The 17,733-nt window shown below is 42.5% G+C and overlaps 1 protein-coding gene across 1 annotated transcript; it reads right to left on the reverse strand.

Annotated features, from left to right (window-relative positions):
* Positions 1 to 6,750: 6,750 nt before the first annotated feature.
* On the reverse strand, positions 6,751 to 12,211 carry LOC132606189 (uncharacterized). Its single transcript, XM_060319575.1, has 4 exons — positions 11,760 to 12,211; positions 10,806 to 10,856; positions 9,647 to 9,731; positions 6,751 to 9,038 (listed from the first exon to the last, which is right to left on the reverse strand). Exon 4 carries the CDS (start codon positions 8,290 to 8,292, stop codon positions 6,751 to 6,753), a length of 1,542 nt encoding a protein of 513 aa, XP_060175558.1. The 5' UTR covers positions 8,293 to 9,038; positions 9,647 to 9,731; positions 10,806 to 10,856; positions 11,760 to 12,211.
* Positions 12,212 to 17,733: the final 5,522 nt, after the last annotated feature.

The following is a 17,733-nucleotide window of genomic DNA, read 5'->3' on the forward strand; positions in this document are numbered from 1 at the left end:
GTGCGTATCAGGCCAATGAGTCAAACTCCATACTGTACTCTCGAACACTGCGACCCCTCTGTTTCAGCAATAAGAATCTGTCAGCCTTGGCCCGCCGTAACTCCGGAGGCAGAAAATGGCTAAGAAAAGCCTGAGAAAAATCATCCCAAACTGCTGGGGGAGCGCCGTCGCCTCTGGATAACTCCCATGACTCGTACCAATTAGCCGCTACATCATACAACCGGTACGAAGCCAATGTGACTGACTCTGTCGCAGAAGCATTAATCAAATGTAAGGTGCGCCGCATCTTCCTCATAAACTCCTCAGGATCCTCCTCGGGCTTTGTCCCGAAGAACTCTGGAGGGCCACAAGTCAAGAACTCACGAGCTCTCGAACTGTCACGCCTATATGCTCGGTCACCTCCCAATCCGTGCCCCTGAACCTGTCCTGCCACAAGTCTGGTCAATAGCTGGACTGCCTCTCTCATAGTCTGATCCTCAGTCCCTGGCCGTGGAGCTGGAGGCTCAGGTACTGGAACTGCGGGAGCTGGCGGTGGAGCCGCCCCTCGACCTGCAGCTGCTGCTGCTCCAATCTCCTCTATATGTGGCAGTGTGGAAGAGCCGTCTGCCGGGGGCAAAACATCATGACCAATATGAGCATGGGCCCTGGTAACCCTCTGGGCCCGACTAGTCTCTCCCACAGCTGCTACCTTGGCCTTTTGGGCCGCTGTCGCCTTTTTTGGAGGCATAACTGCAAATGTAACAATTCGTTAGGGAGGAATCATCCTTATAACACAGCTCTATCGCACGATCTAAGACAGAAAGAACGGTAGTATCCTAAATGCCCTGTAGCCTCCTGTTTATAGGTGTGGTGCACAACACACCGATAAACAAGACTCTACTAGACACGGTCTGTAGACATTCCGAGGACGAACCGCTCTGATACCACTTTTGTCACGACCCAACCCCGTAGGCCGTGACTAGTGCCCGATCTGGGCACTCAAACACATTCTAGTATATAGCAGAAGCCGACAAGGCTTTATTTCCAATTTAGATAATTTCCAGAAAAACTTCGGCAGAGTTTCCTTTGTTTTACGGACTATCCCATATACCCTGCACGCAGAAAATACCAACAAAGGCCACACAGGGCCAACAGAGTAACATTTAAATATATGCGGACCGGCCGCCGCGGCGAATGGGATCGCCCAAACACAACATATACACACAGCTGTACAGAAAGATCCCAACCCACAAACATGTCTACAGACCTCTAAATGGACCAACAGAATCATATGGCGGGACAGGGCCCCGCCGTACCCATGAACGAGAATATACACATATAGAAGTGACAGACTGTACCAAAAGATGGCTCTGAATAAAAGAGCGCTCCAAATGGCGGAAAAGATATCCTAGACAGACGGATCGGCAAACCTATCGTCAGTACCTGCGCGGCATGAAAACGCAGCCCCCGAGGAAAGGGGGTCAGTACGAAATATGTACTGAATATGTAAAGCCTGAGTTGCAGAAACAAAATCATAACTGGTATAGAACGTACAGAAAGTAAACAGAAAATACAAAGTATCAGATATATATTTTCAAAACATGCGGAGTGTGTATAGAAACATATGTCATATCAAATCCGGCCCCTGCCAAGGGACTCGGCAGACAGAACGTGGCCACCCTCCCGACGCTGGTGCCACATCACAGAAGAATCAGAATAGGGGCATAACCCCGTAACATAATATGTCATATCAGATGGCCATAGTAAATCATATCAGAACAAGCGTACATGGCACAGCATACTCCACAAACCCATGTACGCGTATACCTGCCCCCTCACATCGAGGCACGGCGAACAATGCAAAGGATCACGCTTGACAACATATCCTAGCCCGGGCTCAGTGTGGGCAACATTGGGGCATCCACGAATGGAGTAGTGAGAGACTAATGCAATTTAAAATTACCATAGATATTTTCAAAGACTCGATGAAGCGTATCAAAGTCAAACAAATCCAATGGACTTGGGCGGGATCATAATAGATGCATTTCGGATATCATAATAAATTACAGAAATATAACCTTCCCGAAGTCATTCCGGTTGTCAGAATAATTTGTAAGACTTAATAGAGTATTTAAAACAATATTCGTTAAGTAATTAAAAGGATAGTCAAAACGTTTCTTTCAAAAATTGCTTAAAAAGAAAGTTTTAGTACATTAAGGGCAAAACCGGGAATAGTGGGCCCGCCTCGGAACAAACAAGGCGGCGGGCTCAAATTATGCCCTCCAAGCTTATGGAGTCACCTAAAAAGGTTCTACAAACATTCTGTGACCTTCCAAGTAATTTAGAACAAAATTGCATAATTTCAAGAAAAGCATACCAAAATGGTTCAATTCTACTGAAGGAAAAACGGAGAATTTCTCTTGCGGATTCCGAGGGCCAAGAAGTCTTTCGAGGCCCGGATCCGACCCTAACACACTAAGGGCATGCCAAGGGAAGAATTGGGGTTGCTTTACATACCTTTCAAGCTCTTTACGCCTTTCCAAACTCACTTCCCGTTTCGTCAAAAATCTGTAATTGGTCAAGTTTACCAATTGTGAGTTATGAATACCAAAGTTTCAACTTAATGCATATTTGTCTACCGAAATTTCGGCAGCACTTCCCCTATACCTATAGCACCCCGAGAATTCAACTCGGCTAGAAATCATCAACAACAACCCAAACGACAACATCAATATCAACAACGAACATTAAAAACACAAATATCCTTCAACTAGTCATCTTTCTAACAAGTTGACATAACCTTCATTTCAACCCAACTTTCAACTAATATCAATAATTTCACATTCATCAACAATCAAGATCATCACCATATAGTTCTAGAAACATTTCATATCGTTTTCCTCAAGTTATACACTCGATATACATAATATACAACTTTCTGTCAAAGTCATAACTTATGCAAAACATCAAATCTTTGGCATACAACTTCATAACATGTTTCCAACTTCCAAATTCATCAATGATCATCACAATTAACAACCAAACAACTTCATTTCCTTAATGTCGGAAAGTCATACTAAAACAACATAAGTTTCTACATTATAATTCAATACAAACTTATATCATTCTAACTTCATTTACATTGCAACCATCATAATAACACACTAACACCCTAAATAACTTAATTCATTTCCATCCCAACTTCAACATAGGTCACGGCCACAAGCCTTCTTTGGCAAGTTCAACTAAATCATTCAACTTTCAATCCCAATATGCATTTCATCACAACCATAACTAGAATATAACATGAATTCAACACATTATGGCTATACAATTTATACATACACACGGCTACACATCATATTCCAAACCCACTTTACAAACTTCCATTTTTCCATACAATCAACACATTTCTATATGCTACAACACAAACAAGACTTTATAACACAAGAATAAGGAATAAATTCTCACCTTTTCCTCAAGTCTTCTTCACTTGAACTTGTGTTCACTTTGATGAAATAAGGTCTCCTTTCTCCAAACCAACTACACCAAGTTAACAAGGGTACTAAACTTAGTAGAAATTCAACAAGACAAGAATTTTTGGAGCAATATTTTTAATGGTGAATTTTCCTTAGGGTCACCCGAACCCTTCTCTCTTCTTGCTCTTGCTTTTCTTATTTTCTTGCTTCTTATCTTTAGAATTTACTAGATAAGATCACATATATAATACAATATGGTCCATTAGTCAATTAACCACATGGAAAAAATGTTATAAGGCCATGGGTTTGGGCCTTCCCATGGCCGGCCATGCCCTACTTTTGGGCCTCAATTTTCCATTCAAATTTTTTTGGCCCAATAACTTACAGATCACATTGCATAATTCCCGAAACTAATTTCTAAAATTCCAAAATTACCCTTAACCTTGTCCCACACTTCCATGACCCCATTCTTTCATGCAAAACTCTTATGTTACTTAAAAACCAAATTTGACTTTATTTCTCAAAAATCCAATATGTTTCAAATTTTTCCAAATGTGTGAAAACACGGGATATAACATCCTCCCCCCCTTTAGAACATTCGTCCTCGAATGTTAAATTAATCTTATAGGGTTTGAAAATACTGTGGGGGAGTTCATGTATATAGACAGCACATGTGGTACACATTCATTATTGAAATGGAATTAAGCAAAGATTCAAAATTACCTGAGGGCACTGGGAACAAATGAGGATATTTCTTCTTCATCTCCTCTTCGGCCTCCCAGGTCATTTCCTCCCTATTATTGTTACGCCACAGCACCTTAACAGAGGCTACATCTTTGTTTCGGAGCTTTCTTACCTGGCGGTCCAAAATAGCTACGGGCTTCTCCTCATAAGATAACTGCTCCGTCACCTGAATATCATCCGCAGGAAATATTTGGGAGGGATCACCAATGCATTTGCGGAGCATAGATACATGGAATACCGGATGTACCGCTTCCAAATCAGATGGCAGATCTAACTAATAAGCGACATTCCCAATTTTCCGCACAATCAAATAAGGCCCAATATAACGCGGACTAAGTTTGCCCTTTCTGCCTAACCGCATTACGCCTTTCATAGGCGATACCTTCAGAAATACCCAATCACCAACCTGGAATTCCAAAGGACGACGCCGTTTATCAGCGTATGATTTCTGTCGACTCTGGGCTGCCAATAGCCGCTCCCGAATAAGTTTCACCTTATCAACGGCCTGCTGGATCATATCTGGGCCAATTAACTCTGTCTCGCCAATATCAAACCAGCCGATAGGTAACCTGCATTTCCTACCATATAAAGCCTCGTACGGAGCCATCTGGATACTGGAATGTTAGCTGTTATTATAAGAAAATTCAATCAATGGCAAGTGATCCTCCCAGCTACCTCTGAAATCAATAACACAGGCCCGCAACATATCTTCAAGCGTCTGGATAGTGCGCTCGGCCTGCCCGTCACTCTGAGGATGAAAAGCTGTGCTCAGGCTCAGCTGAGTCCCTAATCCTTCCTGAAAAGATCTCCAGAAATTCGCTGTGAACTGAGCACCTCTGTCAGTGATAATAGATATAGGAACTCCATGAAGTCGCACAATTTCTTTAATATAAAGCCTGGCATAATCCTCAGCGGAGTAAGTAGTTCTGACGGGGAGAAAATGGGCTGATTTTGTCAGCCTATCAACAATAACCCAGATGGAATCATACTTCCGTGGAGTGCGAGGCAAACCTGTAATGAAGTCCATATTAATGATCTCCCACTTCCACGTCGGAATTTCCATTTCTTGCAACAGTCCACCCAGTTTCTGATGTTCAATTTTGACCTGTTGACAATTGGGACACTGGGCGACGAACTCTGCGATATCCCGTTTCATGCCATCCCACCAGTATAGGCATCTAAGATCATGGTACATCTTCGAAGACCCAGGATGGACCGAATAGCGAGCATAATGTGCCTCACTCATAACCTGCTGCCGAAGGCCTGCAATATTAGGTACACACAACCTGCCCCTGAATAATAAAGTCCCGTCCAGAGTGAACTCGAACGGAGTCTTCTCCTTATCATAGGCTGTGTCTCTGTATCGAGCCAAAACAGGATCTTCATATTGATGCCGCTTGATATCTTCCTTAATAGATGATTCAGAAACCCCTCGGACAGAAATCCGTGTACCTCCAGAATCGGCCAGACGAACCCCAAGATTAGCCAACTGATGAATGTCACGCACTATCTCTCTCCTGTCTGGCTGTAAATCTGCCAAGCTGCCCATAGATTTCCGGCTAAGCGCATCTGCAACAACATTAGCCTTGCCCGGATGATACAGAATATCCACATCATAGTCTTTCAGGAGCTCCAGCCACCTCCGCTGCCGCAAATTAAGCTCTTTCTGCTTGAAAATATACTGGAGACTCTTATGATCTGTATAGATATCAACATGAACGGCATATAAATAATGTCTCCATATCTTCAGGGCATGGATCACCGCTGCAAGCTCCAGATCGTGAGTAGGATAATTCTTTTCATGCTTTTTCAATTGCCGAGAAGCATAAGCTATAACTCTGCCGTGCTGCATCAATACACAGCCCAATCCCACGCCAGACGCGTCACAATAAATAACATATCCATCGGGTCCCTCTGGAAGAGTCAGAACTGGGGCTGTAGTCAGCTTCTCTTTCAGCAACTGGAAGCTTCGTTCACAAGCATCAGTCCACTGGAACTTGGCTCCCTTCTGAGTTAGCCTTGTCAAAGGCGCTGAAATCGAAGCAAACTTTTCCACAAATCTTCTGTAATAGCCTGCTAACCCCAGGAAACTACGTACCTCTGTGGGCGTCGTGGGTCTGGGCCAATTTTTCACGGCCTCAATCTTCTGTGTATCCACCCGGACACCATCAGCTGCAATAATATGCCCCAGGAATGCCACTGAAGCCAGCCAGAATTCACATTTAGAAAATTTTGCATATAATTTCCGATGCCGAAGTACCCCAAGTACCGCTCTCAGATGATCTGCGTGCTCTGCCTCGGACCGAGAATAAACCAGGATATCATCGATAAATACAATTACGAACATGTCTAAGAACGGCCTGAATACCCGGTTCATTAAATCCATGAATACCGCAGGAGCATTAGTCAGCCCAAAAGACATAACTCTGAATTCATAATGCCCATATCTAGTCCGGAATGTTGTCTTAGGAATATCAGCCTCTCGTACCCGTACCTGATGATAGCCTGACCGAAGATCTATCTTCGAAAAATATCTGGCGCCCTGCAACTAATCAAACAAGTCATCAATTCTGGGGAGGGGGTATTTATTCTTTATAGTTACCTTATTCAGCTGCCGATAATCAATACACATACGCAACGACCCGTCTTTCTTACGCACAAATAATACCGGGGCTCCCCAAGGCGAAGTACTGGGCATGATAAAGCCTTTTTCTAACAGATCCTTCAACTGCTTTTTCAGTTCTTTCAATTCTGCCGGTGCCATTCTGTACGGGGGAATAGATATCGGCTGAGTATCTGGAAGCAAATCAATAGTAAAATCTATTTCCCGCTTCGGAGGAAGGCCTGGAAGCTCATCTGGGAATACATCCGGAAATTCATTAACCACGGGAACTGACTGAAGAGTCGGCGTTTCTGCTGTCAAGTCTTGTACCCGAACCAGATGATAAAAATAACCCTTTCTGATCATTTTCTTCGCCTTAAGGTATGAAATAAACTTACCTTTCGGCGATGCTGTATTACCGGCCCATTCTATAACTGGCTCCCCAGGAAACTGGAAACGAACTACCTTATTTTGGCAGTCAACATTAGCATAACAGGAGGCTAGCCAGTCCATTCCCATAATAACATCGAACTCGATCATATCTAACTCCACCAGATCTGCCTTAGTGTCACGGCCATATACAGTTACAGAACAGTCTTTATATACCTGTTTCGCTACAATAAAGTCCCCAATCGGTGTGGCTACCTCAAACGGCTCTATAGGTTCAGACGTTATACCAATTTCACTAGCAACCAGAGGCGAAATATATGACAAAGTCGAACTTGGATCAATCAATGCATACACAGACCGAGAGAAAACCAATAATGTATCTGTAACGACATTAGGCGATGCCGCCTGATCCTGGCGGCTGGACAGAGCATAAATGCGGTTCGAAGGACCGCTAGTACCAGAAGCTCCACCACGGCCTCTGCCGCGACCCGCTGGTGCTGAAGTACCTGGCCCCGTAGGGCGCATAGCCATTGATGAAGATGAAGACCCGGCGGCTGATCCGGTAGGCTGCGTTGCACCACCCGCACTACCCTTATACGGGAAATCTCTCACAGAATGGCCCTGACGGCCACAAGAAAAACATGCACCGGTGGCTCTGTAGCACTCTCCCGGATGGTATCTACCACAATAGGAACACTGAGGCCTAGGTGGCCTCGTCTGACCAGAACCCCTATCTGTCCGCGAACCTGAAGCCCTGGAGCTCTGACCTGCTCCTGAATACCCTGGGCTATCAAACCTGCGACCTATCGGCTGTGGAGGTGCGCTCTGTGCCGGCTGGGATAGATGTCTGCTAGGCTGCTGCTGCTGCTGAGGCTGTCTGCCCCGAAAATCTCCAGAATACCCAGACGATCTGGCCCTCTTGGGCTGTCTCCGATCCTGACTCCTATCAGGCTGACGCTCCCTATGCCGGTCCTCCATGCCCTGGGCGTGCGCCTGAATCCTGGCAATATCCATGTCGGGCTGAGCAGCCAATACCAAACAACTGTCGACAAAATAACGGTCCAGCCCCATAATGTACCTGTGCATCCTGTCAGCCATAGTAGCTACCACAGCAGGTGCGTATCAGGCCAATGAGTCAAACTCCATACTGTACTCTCGAACACTGCGACCCCTCTGTTTCAGCAATAAGAATCTGTCAGCCTTGGCCCGCCGTAACTCCGGAGGCAGAAAATGGCTAAGAAAAGCCTGAGAAAAATCATCCCAAACTGCTGGGGGAGCGCCGTCGCCTCTGGATAACTCCCATGACTCGTACCAATTAGCCGCTACATCATACAACCGGTACGAAGCCAATGTGACTGACTCTGTCGCAGAAGCATTAATCAAATGTAAGGTGCGCCGCATCTTCCTGATAAACTCCTCAGGATCCTCCTCGGGCTTTGTCCCGAAGAACTCTGGAGGGCCACAAGTCAAGAACTCACGAGCTCTCGAACTGTCACGCCTATATGCTCGGTCACCTCCCAATCCGTGCCCCTGAACCTGTCCTGCCACAAGTCTGGTCAATAGCTGGACTGCCTCTCTCATAGTCTGATCCTCAGTCCCTGGCCGTGGAGCTGGAGGCTCAGGTACTGGAACTGCGGGAGCTGGCGGTGGAGCCGCCCCTCGACCTGCAGCTGCTGCTGCTCCAATCTCCTCTATATGTGGCGGTGTGGAAGAGCCCTCTGCCGGGGGCAAAACATCATGACCAATATGAGCATGGGCCCTGGTAACCCTCTGGGCCCGACTAGTCTCTCCCACAGCTGCTACCTTGGCCTTTTGGGCCGCTGTCGCCTTTTTTGGAGGCATAACTGCAAATGTAACAATTCGTTAGGGAGGAATCATCCTTATAACACAGCTCTATCGCACGATCTAAGACAGAAAGAAGGGTAGTATCCTAAATGCCCTGTAGCCTCCTGTTTATAGGTGTGGTGCACAACACACCGATAAACAAGACTCTACTAGACACGGTCTGTAGACATTCCGAGGACGAACCGCTCTGATACCACTTTTGTCACGACCCAACCCCGTAGGCCGTGACTAGTGCCCGATCTGGGCACTCAAACACATTCTAGTATATAGCAGAAGCCGACAAGGCTTTATTTCCAATTTAGATAATTTCCAGAAAAACTTCGGCAGAGTTTCCTTTGTTTTACGGACTATCCCATATACCCTGCACGCAGAAAATACCAACAAAGGCCACACAGGGCCAACAGAGTAACATTTAAATATATGCGGACCGGCCGCCGCGGCGAATGGGATCGCCCAAACACAACATATACACACAGCTGTACAGAAAGATCCCAACCCACAAACATGTCTACAGACCTCTAAATGGACCAACAGAATCATATGGCGGGACAGGGCCCCGCCGTACCCATGAACGAGAATATACACATATAGAAGTGACAGACTGTACCAAAAGATGGCTCTGAATAAAAGAGCGCTCCAAATGGCGGAAAAGATATCCTAGACAGACGGATCGGCAAACCTATCGTCAGTACCTGCGCGGCATGAAAACGCAGCCCCCGAGGAAAGGGGGTCAGTACGAAATATGTACTGAATATGTAAAGCCTGAGTTGCAGAAACAAAATCATAACTGGTATAGAACGTACAGAAAGTAAACAGAAAATACAAAGTATCAGATATATATTTTCAAAACATGCGGAGTGTGTATAGAAACATATGTCATATCAAATCCGGCCCCTGCCAAGGGACTCGGCAGACAGAACGTGGCCACCCTCCCGACGCTGGTGCCACATCACAGAAGAATCAGAATAGGGGCATAACCCCGTAACATAATATGTCATATCAGATGGCCATAGTAAATCATATCAGAACAAGCGTACATGGCACAACATACTCCACAAACCCATGTACGCGTATACCTGCCCCCTCACATCGAGGCACGGCGAACAATGCAAAGGATCACGCTTGACAACATATCCTAGCCCGGGCTCAGTGTGGGAAACATTGGGGCATCCACGAATGGAGTAGTGAGAGACTAATGCAATTTAAAATTACCATAGATATTTTCAAAGACTCGATGAAGCGTATCAAAGTCAAACAAATCCAATGGACTTGGGCGGGATCATAATAGATGCATTTCGGATATCATAATAAATTACAGAAATATAACCTTCCCGAAGTCATTCCGGTTGTCAGAATAATTTGTAAGACTTAATAGAGTATTTAAAACAATATTCGTTAAGTAATTAAAAGGATAGTCAAAACGTTTCTTTCAAAAATTGCTTAAAAAGAAAGTTTTAGTACATTAAGGGCAAAACCGGGAATAGTGGGCCCGCCTCGGAACAAACAAGGCGGCGGGCTCAAATTATGCCCTCCAAGCTTATGGAGTCACCTAAAAAGGTTCTACAAACATTCTGTGACCTTCCAAGTAATTTAGAACAAAATTGCATAATTTCAAGAAAAGCATACCAAAATGGTTCAATTCTACTGAAGGAAAAACGGAGAATTTCTCTTGCAGATTCCGAGGGCCAAGAAGTCTTTCGAGGCCCGGATCCGACCCTAACACACTAAGGGCATGCCAAGGGAAGAATTGGGGTTGCTTTACATACCTTTCAAGCTCTTTACGCCTTTCCAAACTCACTTCCCGTTTCGTCAAAAATCTGTAATTGGTCAAGTTTACCAATTGTGAGTTATGAATACCAAAGTTTCAACTTAATGCATATTTGTCTACCGAAATTTCGGCAGCACTTCCCCTATACCTATAGCACCCCGAGAATTCAACTCGGCTAGAAATCATCAACAACAACCCAAACGACAACATCAATATCAACAACGAACATTAAAAACACAAATATCCTTCAACTAGTCATCTTTCTAACAAGTTGACATAACCTTCATTTCAACCCAACTTTCAACTAATATCAATAATTTCACATTCATCAACAATCAAGATCATCACCATATAGTTCTAGAAACATTTCATATCGTTTTCCTCAAGTTATACACTCGATATACATAATATACAACTTTCTGTCAAAGTCATAACTTATGCAAAACATCAAATCTTTGGCATACAACTTCATAACATGTTTCCAACTTCCAAATTCATCAATGATCATCACAATTAACAACCAAACAACTTCATTTCCTTAATGTCGGAAAGTCATACTAAAACAACATAAGTTTCTACATTATAATTCAATACAAACTTATATCATTCTAACTTCATTTACATTGCAACCATCATAATAACACACTAACACCCTAAATAACTTAATTCATTTCCATCCCAACTTCAACATAGGTCACGGCCACAAGCCTTCTTTGGCAAGTTCAACTAAATCATTCAACTTTCAATCCCAATATGCATTTCATCACAACCATAACTAGAATATAACATGAATTCAACACATTATGGCTATACAATTTATACATACACACGGCTACACATCATATTCCAAACCCACTTTACAAACTTCCATTTTTCCATACAATCAACACATTTCTATATGCTACAACACAAACAAGACTTTATAACACAAGAATAAGGAATAAATTCTCACCTTTTCCTCAAGTCTTCTTCACTTGAACTTGTGTTCACTTTGATGAAATAAGGTCTCCTTTCTCCAAACCAACTACACCAAGTTAACAAGGGTACTAAACTTAGTAGAAATTCAACAAGACAAGAATTTTTGGAGCAATATTTTTAATGGTGAATTTTCCTTAGGGTCACCCGAACCCTTCTCTCTTCTTGCTCTTGCTTTTCTTATTTTCTTGCTTCTTATCTTTAGAATTTACTAGATAAGATCACATATATAATACAATATGGTCCATTAGTCAATTAACCACATGGAAAAAATGTTATAAGGCCATGGGTTTGGGCCTTCCCATGGCCGGCCATGCCCTACTTTTGGGCCTCAATTTTCCATTCAAATTTTTTTGGCCCAATAACTTACAGATCACATTGCATAATTCCCGAAACTAATTTCTAAAATTCCAAAATTACCCTTAACCTTGTCCCACACTTCCATGACCCCATTCTTTCATGCACAACTCTTATGTTACTTAAAAACCAAATTTGACTTTATTTCTCAAAAATCCAATATGTTTCAAATTTTTCCAAATGTGTGAAAACACGGGATATAACAGTTACAAATGTGTATTGACTACAGGTAGCTGAATAATGTGACAATAAATAATAAGTGCCCGCTTTCAAGGATTGATAATTTATTTGACCAGTTGCAAGGTGCTAGATGTTTCATGGAGATAGATCTGAGGTCAGGTTACCATCAAGTTAGGGTCAAGGAGAATGATATTCTGAAGATAGCTTTCAGAATCAGATATTGTCACTTTCAGTTTTGTGTGATGTCATTCGGCTTGACTAATGCCCCAGCAGTATATATGGATTTGATGAACTATATATTTAGACCTTTCCTGGATCAATTTGTGATTGTATTCCTGGATTAATTTGTGATTGTATTTATCGATGGTATTCTAGTCTACTCTAATCAAAGGCTGAGCATGCGGTACTCAGCGTTGTTCAGGATCGGAAGTTGTATGCAAAGTTCTCTAAATGTGAGTTCTGATTGAACTCTGTGGCTTTCCTGGGGCATATTATATCAGAAGAGGGCATCAGGATTGCTACGCAGAAGATAGAAGCCGTAAAGATATCCTAGACCCACAACACCGACAGAGGTTCGTAGTTTTCTGGGTTTGGCTGGTTATTACAGGAGATTTGTAGAAGGTTTCTCTTCTCTTTCCGCTCCACTAATGAAGTTGACTCAGAAGGCAACTAAGTTCCAGTGGACAGACGCTTGTGAGCGGAGTTTCCAAATATTGAAGGATAGATTGATTTCGGCACCGGTTCTGGCATTTCCAGAAGGGTCTGAGGGTTATGTTATTTATTGTAATGCTTCAGGCGTTGGAATGGGTTGTGTGTGGATGCATTTCATGGCCCAAATTTGGAGCGGCGTGACTGGCATTCGATGTAAACTAGGCCCCGAGCGAACCACTCTAAATCTAAAACTCTGCTAAGGCCTACCTGCACACCGACAATATTAACCAGCCGGCGAGGTCGTAATCTGGATATATATAAACAAATGCTGTCTGTCTCGTCTGCACTGGGCACACATACACCCAAAATATATATACACAACTGAGCAAGCCGACGAGGCTGCTATGTAGGCTGAACAAATAAATTGAGAGCCAACATGGCTATATAATATCCCAACTACATATAATTGTCTACAAACCTCTAGGGAACACGAGCTGCAGAAAGGACAGGACAAGGCCCCGTCATACCCATATATACATGTCAAAATAGCATACCACCAAAGGGAATACAGCTCCGGACCAAGTGGAGTGCACTGACTGCGGCTGAGTGGAAGCCCTACTGAGTTGAATCGTCTGTCTGACTACTTGAACCTATGGGCATGAACGCAGCACCCCCGGACAAAGGGCGCCAGTACGAATAATGTACTGAATATGTAAGGCAAGATAACAACTGAAATGAAATAACAAACTATACTCTGGATATTTCAAGAAAGCATCTGGAGGTGCTCTACGTGGGTTGCCTCTCATCTGAGGCAAGATAACATCACTCTATAGATATAACTTCGTGACTCGAAGGTCAGGCATAGATAACATAACTCCATAAATAAAACTCCGTGACTCATAGGCCAGGTATAATCACCTCCATGACCCGTAGGTCAGGTTTAAGCAACTCCGTGACCCGTCGGTCAGGTATAATCAACTCCATAACCTGTAGGTCAGGTATGCACATCTCTGTGACCTGTCGGTCAGGCAACAACTCCATGACTCGTAGGCCAGGTGATAACTCCATGACCCGTAGGCCAGGCGATAACTCCATGACCCGTAGGCCAGGCGTATACATATAATGATAACTCGAAGGCAACATAATAGCCTATAAACAACATATCCACTAATTATACCTCCTGACATTCAATCATCTCATATAACTCAACTATTCTTGTACTAGCTCTTAACTAGAGAGGAGTACTACACTAGGGTTATGGTAACCCAAGTATAATCTTCGTGAATAGCAGACCTTTGTACGAATAGTAAAAAAGGTCTCAATAGTAGGAATCTTAAGAAATGGAATCATCATCGTTGGTACAATCATAGAAACATCCATCTTTAGCATCAGAAGCACTTTGAGAATCGTGAGCTTCAGGATTTTTGGTAATAAGGATATTATAGAATCCATGTATGCATTCATAGGAAAAAGAATCATGCCTTTAGAAAGAAAGGAAGTAGCCTTAACATACCTGGAAGCTTACTTCTCGACTTTTCCAACTTTCTTTCTGTCTTGCAATCTACATAAGGTCATTTGTAGTCCCGTAATCTACATATAAAGCCATTCATACTATTGCTAGGCTCATTATCATATGCTTGTCTTAAGCCTTCAAATTAAATCCTCTTAAAATTTGCCGAAATTTGGACAGCATCTCCCCTGTTTATATCCCTAGCCCGAAATCACAATACCAACAAAACAACAACAACAACAACAGCGCTAACATCAACAACATCATCATCAATACCAAAACATACTCAACAAAACATCCCACATGATGTTTACTCAATTTCGCAACCAATCAATCGACTTTACGAAGCTCTAACAACTAAATCTTCTTGATACAATTCGTAATATCAATAATAAGGAATATCCTTACCTCAATCAAGGTTGGAAGAACTTGAAATCTTATTTGTCTTCAATAGGCTCCTTTGATACGTCAAAATTTTATGTATAAAACAAGAACTACAAAGCTCTCTACGCTTCCCGAGCCTCGGATGTAGTCCCGTTACTTTAATCCGCTAAAACAAATGAACCTTCAATGTTTCTTGGGTCTCTTGGAAGCTTTTTGGTGGAGAGTGGAGAAAAATGAAGCAAATGACCATTTTTTTTGGTCTTAAATAAGAGCTCAAGGTCGGTATTGTAGCAGTACTGTAGCTGGTCGGTTACTGTAGCACGCGGTTCTGCTCTGTCAGCCTAACTTGTAACGTCTATAATTCTCTACTCCGATGTCGTATCGATGAGCGATTGGTTGGATTGAAAAATAAACCCCACGAACTTCATTTTAGGCTTTTGTTCCACTTAAAAACACTTCATATGCGAAGAGATATTCTTCCCTCAAGTTGGACTAAAATTTTCACACGAAACTTTACCTATCCTTTGTCCAAAGTCACACCACTCCATTTCTTCCGCTCATTTCCTTATAAGTATACCTTATATACATCCTTCACTCATTAAGTATACTTAATAATGCTTGCTTCTTATATTCCAAAGTGGTTTTACTTAACCATAACTCAACGTACTTATGTTTCAAATTTGATAAGTGCTTCTTCGAAGATACGGGGTGTAACAATGCAGCACAATAAGGTTATTTCTTATGCTTCGAGAAGAATTATCCGACCCATGATTTAAAGTTAGCTGTAGTGATTCATGCGCTGAAAATGTGGAGGCATTACTTATATGGTGTACATGTTGACATATATATATAGATCATAAGAGCCTTCAGTACATCTTCAAGAAGAAGGAGTTGAATTTGCGTCAGAGGCGATGGTTAGAGTTGTTGAAACATTATGATGTTCATATTCTGTATCATCCAGGAAAGGAAAATGTAGTGGCCGATGCCCTTAGTCGTAGATCCATGGGTAGCCTATCTTTTTTGCGTCCAGAGAAATGGAAGATAGCTCATGAGCTTCATCAGTTAGCTAGCCTAAGAGTTTGATTATTGGACTCAGGCGATGTAGGATTCAGCAACATCATCCTTAGTAGCTGAGGTTAAAGAGCACCAGTACGAGGATCCCATGCTAGTCCATTATCGGGATACAACTCCTCAGAAGAAATCGCCATTTGAGATTACTGGAGATGGAGTCCTCAAATATCGAGGCATATTGTGTGTTCCTGATGTTGTAGGGTCACATCGTTAGATTATAGGTGAGGCTCGTTATTCCCGTTATTCTATTCATCCAAGTTGCACAACCCAAACTGATAGGGCCATGACGGGCACGAGGAGCTAACCCACCGGACACCTCTTATCATACTTTCAACAATCATATCTAGGTGAGCCACATGGCCTGCTAACAATCTCGACGCATCAATAGTGCCATTTCTATTGGCCAAGGCACTTTTCATATCAGCATCAACGAATATGCCCATATATATATATATATACATGCCGACGGGGCTGACAAAATGATATACAAAATATAATCTGACAAGACTAAGAGACATCTAACTATGCATAACTGTCTACGAGCCTCTAAGAAGAGTATGAAACATCATCATATAGACGGGATAGGGCTCCACCATGCCCATATGTATATACACAAAAGATTAGTAATAACAGCTACTGCTCCGGATCAAATGGAGCTCCTCTAAGCAATCTCTGAATAAGCAGCCTAAGGATCAAGTCAATCTCTCTGTCCACCTGTGGGCATGACGCAGCATCCACAAACAAAAGGACGTCAGTACGAATAATGTACTGAGTATGTAAAGCATAATCAATAACATAATCGATGCATGAACGATAACATAAGAAAGACGAGTCATGGGATGAGAGATTCATTTATACCTCTAGCGACGTTCATCATACTCAATTACCCTTTCTCTAATGGGAACCTTCCATTACATACACTTATACATATAGCAGTATCACACCTGACCATAGGGGCTCGGTGTTTCATGTACCCGGCCACGACAAGGCTCAGTGTTGCTCGTACCCAACTGCAGTGGTGCGCGCGCGTTAGATATCATACCCGACCTTATAGGACTTGGTGTGAAGCATACCCGGCCTCAAAGGGACTCGGTGTTACAACATAGCTTTATACATATACGTATATATATATATATATATATATATATATATATATATATATATATAGAGAGAGAGAGAGAGAGAGAGAGAGAGAGAGGGTTAGCCTTACATACCTCTTTGACTTTTTAACTATTTAGCGTTCACCGCCAAGGCTTGAGAAATCTACATTTAAAAGGATTCATACCATTGTTAAGTCTTAAAGACACTATTGAATTCAAACTAGAGCAACTCATGAACTAACAAAAATTTGGCAGCGTTTCCCCTATTGCATCAACTTCCATCATATCGCAAAACAACTCCCAAACAACTATAATAGCATCCACAATATCATAATCAAGTAGTCATATTCCATTAAGTCTCAAAATTCATTCTCACATTCAACTTACATCAACAATTTCACATCCACCCTTTGCACAATATTATACAACACTTCCTTGTCGTTATTAATACACTTCATAGAAAGATTATATCCATAGCATACTAAGAATTATGACTCAAGTTAGTTTACTACTCAAAAATATCATAAAATCTACATTTAGATCTCATTTTCTACTTTCTTCCCTCACCCAAGTTATTCAACAACTAAGCATTCTTAATAACATGGAAGCATGGAAACTAACCTTTTATCACAAAGAAATGAGGTTTGGAGCAATTTATCAACTTGTATGAAAACCCTAGCTTCAATATCCAAGAAATT

The sequence above is a fragment of the Lycium barbarum genome, chromosome 8, assembly GCF_019175385.1.
Source record: "Lycium barbarum isolate Lr01 chromosome 8, ASM1917538v2, whole genome shotgun sequence".
Taxonomy (NCBI): Eukaryota; Viridiplantae; Streptophyta; class Magnoliopsida; order Solanales; family Solanaceae; genus Lycium; species Lycium barbarum.

Excerpts from the sequence above, each read along its gene's own strand:
- LOC132606189 (XM_060319575.1), bottom strand. The coding sequence starts at position 8,292 with ATGGCTGACAGGATGCACAGGTACATTATGGGGCTGGACCGTTATTTT.